The 10,109-nt window shown below is 35.1% G+C and overlaps 1 protein-coding gene and 1 non-coding gene across 2 annotated transcripts; one reads left to right on the top strand and one right to left on the bottom strand.

The window, feature by feature from the left end:
• Positions 1–278: 278 nt before the first annotated feature.
• LOC113748500 lies at positions 279–411 on the bottom strand. The gene has a single exon (XR_003464357.1). It is a non-coding gene; the product is annotated as a small nucleolar RNA snoR74 (small nucleolar RNA).
• A 6,931-nt stretch (positions 412–7,342) lies between these two features.
• LOC113783756 (cytochrome P450 71A1-like) lies at positions 7,343–9,307 on the top strand. The gene is made up of 2 exons (XM_027329969.1): positions 7,343–8,245; positions 8,477–9,307. Exons 1-2 carry the CDS (start codon positions 7,343–7,345, stop codon positions 9,098–9,100), a joined length of 1,527 nt encoding a protein of 508 aa, XP_027185770.1. The 3' UTR covers positions 9,101–9,307.
• Positions 9,308–10,109: the final 802 nt, after the last annotated feature.

Here is a 10,109-nt window from a genome sequence, read left to right as displayed (position 1 = left end):
ATCATGAAAGTATGTTAGGTTGAAAGGTATGAAGACTTTTCGTTTTCTACAATTATCTTCCCCTCATGCCAAGGGACAGAAAGCTCCCATTCAGCCAGCTGTTCTTTTCTTCAAAATTGAGGGCTGTAAATAAGGTTGCAACAGTTTATCAATTTGAGAAATTAATACTAAAACATCCATGACAGACAGGCTAGCCTGAAGCCCACAAAATCTCATTAGAAAACACAAGTTATCCTTGGTTTGCTCTAATAATTTAAAGGAAGACGACTATATAATCAAAATGTATCATTCGTTTACTGAACCGTGGATCATGAAGCCCAAGGGGTTCACCCAATAACAATGCCAAGTTTTTTCTCCTGAAGTTTACGAGAGACCCGTTCACATTAAACGGCAACAGGCCCCTGCTTTTTTCATCAGGTTACACTACCGACAAGTCCAGTCAAGAACTTAAATAGCCAAAAAAACATACACATAGAGCAGAAAAAGAACTAAATGGCCATCAAAAAAGTAGATCAAAGTAATCGATACCTTGAAAAGAACACGGAGATCAGATCCCCTGGAGTAGAAATATTCCTTTCAAAACGCTTTCCATATTTGTATTAAGAAACTCCATAAAAATTGAAAATTATTCAAATACAAAATTTCCTAAAATAAAAAGTACACACACATTCAATTTTATAAATAAATTATGGGATAATTTCAGAAACCTCCCCTAAGGTTTCTAACAATTTTACTGAGTCCCTTGAAGTTTAAAAAATTATACATACAAAAAAAAAAAATTAAAGGTGGTGTCAAACACTCCTTTGGTCTAATAAGACCTGTATACCTGTTAGTCTCTAACACAAGCCTCTTTAGGTTTTCCCTTCCTTGTAGTTTAGAATAGAATAGGTTATACAACAGTTATCATCTCGAAAAAAAAAAAAGTCATCTTCAAGAAGTGTTATGACTTTTCAAAATCCATCATTTTCTTTCTTTTCTTTTTTTTCCCTTCTTCCCAAAAAAACAATAGAAGTGATCAAGTTTTGATAATCTGTTTTGAAGGGTACCAAATATGCTTTGCAATATTTTACTATAAGATAAGCAAAGACCCAAAAATACTGTAGCAACTTCCCTCGCTGGCACGTGATACTATGGGTGAATTTTGAATAGTTTGTTTGGATAGAAAATTATTTAAAATAATTATTATAATATTTTTTGCGTTGTGATGTATATGAGATAAAAGCCTTATCAAACCTAATCAAATTTACAATTCTAGGGACCCGCTAAATGAGACAATATCTCGTGGTGTCGTCTTATTCACCAATTAACAACAATTTCTTTCCGCGATTGTCGTGTTACCATTGCTGCGACGACATATTTTTCCACGCCAGTACGCCCCAGAAGAGTGAAGTGACACCCACCCGGAGACATTTTTTGTTTTGTAGATGCAATGAATGTCTCGGTTCCTTCTAAAAAAGGAACTGTACATGTTTTACTCATTCACTGGAAGAGGACATTTTACGCAAGTTCCGCAGTTGGATGTTGAAATGTGTACGCAGCAAGCCCTATTATTTGCACAACCAAGATAAGATAAGATGCTAGAAAAAGTGTCCTAATAGGAGACGTCCTTTCTTTCCTTCATATCATTCATTGTCAAATTAATGATAGGGGTATAATTTTATATGAATAATCGGTGCACAACGTGGTTGTGTTTTTGGTTTTAGGAGGATTTGATGCAAATGGGCTGGGAATTGCACGTGAAACTTGAGCTTGATGATGAAAGCTGCCTAACTTGCCTGAACGTGTGGAAGATTGAACTTGAAGAAGAATGGACGCAAGTTGTGCTGGCTGGACTTGGTCGAAAATCGCGCGAACCCGCTTGTTTTGGACATTTGGACTAGGTGCTGGACTGTAGGATACTATACATAGTACTACTCGGAACATTTTCTAGGAGGAAATAGTTGTCTAAACATGAGTTCTGGGATTTTTCTTTAAGATTCAAGATAAAGGCGCGGGATCTAGAGTTTCATCAACTAAAAAGTTCTACATGCTCTTTTATTTTAAAAAGTTTATCAATGGGAAAAAGTGATTTGATGGGCATACTTGATAGATAATCTTGACCTAATGAAGTTGAAGAGGCCACTCACTGTTGCTGTGAAGTTGGGGAATCATTCAAAAAGTTTCTTACATTTTGCCAAATGAATTTTTCAGCCTTCGCTTTTAGAATGTTAATTTTACGTCTGATACAAATTCAAATCAGTAAAATTTGATTCCAGTCTAAGTTTCTGACTACTTTTCATCTGAATCCGTCACATAACTTAGATGTAATTATTTTTTAGGAGCAAAAAAATTAGATACCATTTGTAGTTAAATAAATGACTTAATTTATATTTATTTTTCTCTCTAAAAAAGTGGAGTTTAATCTGAATTATATTTATTTTTCTCCTCAAAAAATTAAGATCGAACCTGATTCATATTTATTTTTGCCCCTAAACAAATGGGCTAATTTCTTGAAATATTGTTTAAAAAAAAGTCGGCAAAATCTAGTCAGTGTTGGATTTGTTCTTAAATATCGATATTGTTATACCCCATGTACTGCATGTGGCTAGAGCTGCAAATGAATCGAGCCGCTTGCGAGCGGTTCAAGTCAAAACTCGACTTGAGTTCAATCAATATCGAACTCGAGCTGGCCAAATCGAATTCGAGCTCAAAGCGTTAAGCTCGTTAGCTCACGAGCTCGAGTATATATTTATTTATTTATTTATTTTATTTTTTATTTTAATAGTAAAATTACATATATATCCCTAATATTTTATTATTTATTAAGAAAAATAAGCATTTGTTGTTTTTATTAGAATAATTTCCAGAAACTTGAGTTAACGAGCTGCTCACGAGTCAGAAATTTGACCTATATTACGAGCTGACAATTCGAGATACTCGCGAGATAGACTCGACTCGAGCTCGTGCCTGGCTTTTCCTTAATCGAGTTGAGCTCGAACTCATTTTTCTTGACTCGTCGAGCTCGAGTCTATCTGTTATTAAGTCGAGCTCGGCTCGATAAGTCCAAAACTCGATTCGACTCGACTCGTTTGCAACTCTACATGTAGCACCCAAATACCTTTTTTTCAATTTCTAAATTTTTTTAAAGTGTTACTTTATTTATTTTTTATTTTCAAAATAGGCTTCACATGTACTATATTGCCAAAAAATTCAAAAGATAGGTGACGGGTATTTTAATATACGTACAAGTTAAAAAAGCGAATTACACCCGTTCACTGCAAGTATACAGGTCAACTAGTAGTTTAGGTTATATATCGGGTCGATCCCACAGGGAAGAGTGAACAATTACCGGTATTACTACAGCTTCTCTATTATTTAGACTATCAATGAATTATAACAAATTTAACCTTCTCAAATTATACAAAATAACAAATAAAAGCTCCTTAGGTTGTGGTATCCCCAACTACTCATGCAAGTGCTATATTTGGATAATTGAGTACTACATCTAGGCTAGTTATAGTGTAATTTCCTTATGCATTTGAATCCTACTTTCGTAGTGAATCAATTATACTTATAACTAATCCATACCTATTCTCATGGTTATGAAATTAGCTACAAGTTCATTTCTTCAGTGAAATTACATGAAATGAATCACTAAAAATCACATAGGTGCACCTCTACTTTTGTGAGTGTACTCCCTATGTTTAGCACTTCTTGAACTAGTGTTAAATCTCAATTTTCATTGCAGAAACAATACCTTAGATAATCACAATCAATGGTACCAGATTAATCATGATTTAAAGAGCCAAAGTGCTAAATAACTTGCTCAAATCATAGCAATCAAATAACCAAATAATAAACACTAACAATTATAGAAAGTTCAACCAAACCCAAGGCATAAACTTTAGAGATACATATTGAACACAAAATCCAGAACTTGCATATCGACTAAACTTAGAATCCAATACAAAAGATAAAGAGTTGGAAAAGAGATAACTCTTGTCACATGAGCTTCAACTCCTCCTTCTTCATCTCCATTTTCATCTTAATCTAACTAATATACAAGAATGGATGAACTACTAGCTAAATTATCCTACACTAAGAAGAATGGCAGAGCTACATTTTTGCAGTCCAAGCTTTCTCCCGTATCTCTCTCTATTCTTCCTTCAATCTTGCAAGCTTTGACTATATAAAAGTGAAAGTTGGTCAAGAAGTGAGGTTTACACCTCCCTTTTACAACTGGGAATGTTTCTCACATGTGTAGCATCACATGTGACTTAGTGGAGGTGAAATTGAATTTTTTGCGTAAAGAGCAGACTTCTTTGACCACAATCCGGCCAGAAATCCGGCCAAGTTCCGGCCGGATTGCTACAGTGACGTTTTGGTGCACTTTTGTTCAATTTCCAGCTCTGCTCCGATTTTGCGTCAACTTCAACTGAACTTTTCTTGATGATAAAAGCTGATTTAGCTCTTGACCAAAACATAAAACTTGTAGCCCTTTGAGTTAGCTTTCAATGCATCAAGAATCACCTCATTTGGATCTGTGTAGGCTGAGAAATGACCGAAATACCCTTGACTGCTCACTGCCCTGTTTCAGCTTCGACCAATGGAAATTAGTTATTGTAATTCGGCTTTTTGACCCTGGAAAACCTTCAAACTGGATTCAGATGTCTTCACAAAAGTTGTAGATCTATCTCTTATCTTCAAATTGGTTTAAGAATCATCTCAATCCGATCATTGTAGCTCAATTTATAGCCAAAATACAAAAATGTGTCAAAACTATCAAAATACACAAAATCGAAGTAAAAAGCGATAAAAACCTCATTAATCACTTAAAAGCATTTTTCACCAATTATAGCCAAAATGATTCATTTTCTTCCAGTAATATAACCAAAGTGACTGAAAATAATATAAAATGTCATACAATTATTACGTAAATTAGTCACTTATCAATGGGGGCCGTGGTTATTTAATTAGGTGCAGTTTGGTGTGCATATATATTGTTAGGTGCTTTAGTTTCTGCCCTTTCCCTCTTGATGATGCACCATACGAAACTTCAAGACCCATTTTTTTCTTTTCTTTTTTTTTCCTTTTTCCCCAAAAAAAATGGTGATCAAGTTTTAAAATAGTAATCCTTTTTGTTTCATTTTTCTGGGAACTAATTAATTGTATGATCAATACGATCGTACTAGCTGCTGTTAAATTAATGTTTTAGCTTTATTTGCTGTTTGATTAGCAAATGGCAGTAATAGACAATAATATATTTTGAAGGGCAGCAAATTAAGGCATCAACAGGGTGAGGTACGTAGACTCCGAAGAAGATCAGTGGATTTGGTGATATGTTTTGCGATATATTAAAATAAATACAAAGGCGGCTGCCGCAACTATTCATGTACGTGCATAAACGTGGAATGAAAAAAAAATGTGGAAAACAATGAAATTATTGTGAATGGGTAAATTAAAAGCAAATCCGGCACGTAGTGGAGTACATGCAAACCCCTATTTTATTCTTTTTTGTTTTGACAGAAGGGTCCCTCTTGGAGGGGATCTTTTGCAATATAGGGACGTCACGTAGTATGTTGTCCCTATTTCGAAAATTAAAAAAACAAAGTAACATTTCAAAAACAAATTCAAAATTAAAAAAAAAGTGTTTCAGTGTCGAATGAAATACACGTGCCACACCATAGACAAAATCAGTGCCCCTAAATGAAGAATAGATCCACAACTCAATTCGTTTTGTCAACCTTTTTTTTTAACAATATTTGAAGAAATTACCCTAAACAAACGGGATTTGATCTTTTTTTTTTTTAATCCGGAACATGTCCGGACTCTCGAACCTTTAGGACCCGAGCCGTCACATCAAACCAGAAGAGTGTGTCATGGCCCCCATGCAGTGACCTCGGACGAGTCACAGGGGTTTAAGTCCAGAATAAGATTCGAACCCAAAATCTCAAGAGTCCTTACAAGCTCGCTTACTGCTAGACCACCCCTGTGAGGGCGGAGATTTGATCTTTTCATGCCTAAAAAATAGTAACATGTGAGATACGTGGTGATTTTAGGCTAAAAGCGGTTGAAAAATTAAGAGGCACCAAATTTTATAGATTTGAATTTGTAAGAGACGTAAAATTAATATTTTAAAAATGAAAAATGGAAACATTGATTTAACAAAATATGAGAACATTGTGAACGATTTTTTGAATTAAGTTCCAACACAATTGGTGGTTTCTAACCTAAAGAAACAAGAGATAATTTTAGGAATCTCCCTTGAGGCTTCTGAAAATATTATTCAGCACTATTAAACTTCTAAAAATATTACTTACCTCTCTTGTCGTTCAAAGTCTACATCACAAGTCACTAATTGATGTTTTTACCCTCAATACTATAGGTTCATTTTGGAAAAATACTTTCCAACCAAAAAAAAAATTGGTATGATTGTCTTCTTTTGCTTTTCTTCCTTTTTAATTTTGCCCTATCTTTAATGCAAGTGCCAAATATATTTCAGTCCCAAATCAGAATCTTATATATTTGAAAGTGCAATTTTTTTTACACCAGTTTACCTACCATTTTTGACTCAATCTGTTCAACTCATTAATTTCATTGCCTTCATATTATTATTATTTTACTAGCAAAATTAGAGCCTGTTTTAGGGTTTTTTTAATTTTCTCTGCTCTCAAAAAAAAAATATTTTTGGTTGTGACTCAAAAGTTTCTGGCTGTGGCCTTGCAATTAGAACAACAATTTTGTTCACTAGTAGTGAAAGATTTGGCAAATTGTAAGACTTCCCTCTTAAATTTTAAGAGACCTTACTTGTTCTTTCTAATTCTTTACTTTATATTTTCAAAATCTGTGCATCAATGTTTCGATTTTTTTTCACCTCAACTCTGTTCATATGCATTTTCAGCAGCATAAGTAACTGTTACTATTTCGAAAATGATGTGCTTAATAGTTATTGTTGCTATATTTAGTTGCATTACAATAACAACCACTATACAATTTTTCCTTGGCTTTTAAATCTTTTATTAATCCTCATATGGATTTTGGGTAATGAATGAACAAGAAAGACAACTAAAAGGGCAATTTTGAAGTAACAATATGTTCTGTTTACTTAAATGAATCTTTTAATCTTACTTTGCTCCTAGTTCCTGAACATGTTACAAAAGAGTTGATTTAGGGGAGGTCAATGAGATTTTCAAAAGTCTAGAAGTATAAAGTGGTATTCACAAAAACCTTAGGGAAGGTTTCTGAAATAATTCAAAGCCAATGCATGTGGCACGTACAGAGATTAACATTATCAAACTTGACCATGTCTATAAAACCCCCGCTGGAGTTTGGCATTTAAACCCCCACTTGCTATTCAGCCCTGATGGAAAGCACCTGGCTACTCCTAGCCTTGGCATGGCTTGTTGCATTGGTTTTTCTCTCAAAAGTATCCACTCACAAACGCCTCAAGCTAAATCATCCACCAGGACCAAAACCATGGCCTATTATTGGCAACCTGAACCTCCTCGGTTCAAACCCACATCAATCCTTACACTTATTGTCCCAGAAATATGGAGAAATCATGCAACTAAAATTTGGTTCCAGCCCTGTTGTAGTAGCTTCATCCCCTGAAATGGCAAAAGAATTCTTGCAAACGCATGACAACATTTTCGCCTCTCGGCCTACAACTGCTGCTGCCAAATACACTAGCTACAACTGCTCCGGCATGTTATGGGCACCATATGGTCCACACTGGCGACAAGTTCGTAAAATTTGTCTAACCCAAATATTTAGTCCAAAACGACTTGATCGCTACGAGAGCATACGCATTGAGGAAAGGCATGCTTTCATGTCTCGTTTGTATGCTCTCTCAGGAAAGCCAGTACTTTTGAGAGATCATCTAATCCGTTTTACACTCTCCGCTGCATGCCAAATGGTTTTGAGTAACAAGTACTTTGCCCAATCTGAAGGGGATGGATCTGTAGTTACCTTTGAAGAACTCCAAGAGATGATAGATACCTGGTTTTTGCTGGGTGGTGTGTTCAATATTGGGGATTGGATTCCGTGGCTCGACAGATTTGACCTTCAAGGTTGCGTAAAGCAAATGAAAGAACTTTACAAGAAATTTGATAGATTCCATAACCATGTGCTTGATGATCATCGGGCCAAGAGGAAAACGGAGAAAGATTTTATCCCTAAGGACATGGTGGACATTCTATTGCAATATGCTGAAGATCCTGATCTCCAGGTTAAACTCACCGGAGATCAGATGAAAGGGCTAATTCTGGTGCTATTTCTTATCATTGGTTAATCAAATTTCCAGATCTCTATACCTCTTTAACTTACTGAAACTTAAAGCTAGCACTTTAGTTTAGCTTACTATAATGTGCCATTAAATATAACTGTCTTTTTTCTTTTGATTAAGAGGTTTTCTGCTTTCAATATGTTGTCAAGCATGATACTTCATCAGCATTTGATCATGGCAAGACTAATTTTACCAAGATTTGATCATGTCCAGGACTTACTGGCTGGTGGTACCGATACCTCGGCGTCCACAGTAGAATGGGCAATGAATGAACTTCTCAAACATCCACATCTCATTGAAAAGGCAACCGAAGAGCTTGATAGAGTGATAGGGAGAGATAAGTGGGTGGAAGAGGCTGATTTCTCAAAGCTACCTTTTCTAGAGGCGATCATAAAGGAAACCTTTAGGCTACATCCAATAGCAACGCTGCTTCCACCCCACCATGCCATTGAGGATGGCACTGTAGCTGGTTATCACATTCCTAAAGGAACAGTGGTGTTTATAAACACACGGAGTATAGGGAGGAACTCAAAGTATTGGGATTCTCCTGAAGCGTTCATGCCAGAAAGGTTTTTGGAGAAGGACATTGACATGAAGGGACAAAACTTTGCGTTTTTGCCATTTGGCTCAGGTCGAAGGAGGTGCCCAGGCTATAACCTTGGACTCAAACTTGTTCGATCAACGTTGGCCAACTTGTTGCATGGATTCAACTGGAAATTGCCTCATGGCATGAAACCAGAAGAAATTTGCATGGAAGAACTCTACGGATTCATAACTCATCCAAGGACTCCAGTTGCTATGATCCCAGAACCACGTTTGCCGGTCAATCTCTACTAGAGATCGTCTGATTTAAGGGAAAATTGAAATGTGTTCCTTGTTGGCAAAATAAACCAAACCTACAAATTGTTAGTGTCAGATTTTTAGTGGTTGTGTGATTTAGAAATTAATATTTTATTTGATAATTTCTTATACAAGTGGTTTCTTTTTCAATATAAGTTTGCTAGGTTATAAATAAGACATTATTTAGTATATTTTTCAAGAGAGTCCAAAAAGGGTCTGTAAGGTTTTATTATGGTATAAGTTTCTTCTACTATTTTGAAATATCAATAATAGTGTGAATTATTTATTTCTTTTGTCTCTCATAAATATGTTAGTGATTGTTTCATCCTTTAATCTATAACCCTACACGCCTTACTTATTATTAGAACTTTAAAATTTGGAATCTACAATTGGTATCACGAGCCAAACACGAGGTTAGTATTGGGCGTTTCCATTGTCAGAGAGTTAAGGTGTTTTTGCTATAAGAGAATAAAGGCACAAATTTATCGAACAGTATTCGATTGATTAAATTAGACCACAAGGTTGGTCTTGAAGTGTATAGTTGGTGAGAAATTCAATCATAAGATTGGCTCGAAAATTATTAGATTGTTACAGGTGCTATGACAGAGATTAGAGAAGAATCTTATCAGAGTTGTTGATTGCTGTGGATTATTAGATTGAAGAATTTAATTAGTTAATCAACCAATGAGGCCAAGAAACTTGAAAAAAGAGGAAAGAATTCGTTGATATACGTGAGTTATTAATGATGGATGTGTTTTGAGATCTATGTAATAATGAAAGGTATATAGCATACTAACTCCTAAATATAAAAGCCAAGAATCATATTATTGTTGATCTTTAAGAGTAAAAAAATATCTCGAACATTGCAATTTAGATAATTTTCTTGATGGATTGTTACAAATGAATTACCAAAACATGTTGTCAAGAGGAATGCTAGATTATTTTTTCAAGTTATGTGAAAAACAATGTTTGACTGTACTTCAAAATATTTGTTCATCGTACGAAA

This window comes from Coffea eugenioides, chromosome 9, assembly GCF_003713205.1.
Source record: "Coffea eugenioides isolate CCC68of chromosome 9, Ceug_1.0, whole genome shotgun sequence".
NCBI classification, from domain to species: Eukaryota; Viridiplantae; Streptophyta; class Magnoliopsida; order Gentianales; family Rubiaceae; genus Coffea; species Coffea eugenioides.
Note: the sequence above shows the minus strand (reverse complement) of the source record. Positions and strands in the feature narration are given on the sequence as shown.

What these genes read in the sequence shown, in the direction of transcription:
- LOC113783756 (XM_027329969.1), top strand. Translation starts at nt 7,343, where the DNA reads ATGGAAAGCACCTGGCTACTCCTAGCCTTGGCATGGCTTGTTGCATTG. An exon ending in AGATGAAAGGGCTAATTCTG is followed by an intron (nt 8,246 to 8,476) that starts GTGCTATTTCTT and finishes GATCATGTCCAG; the next exon opens with GACTTACTGGCTGGTGGTAC.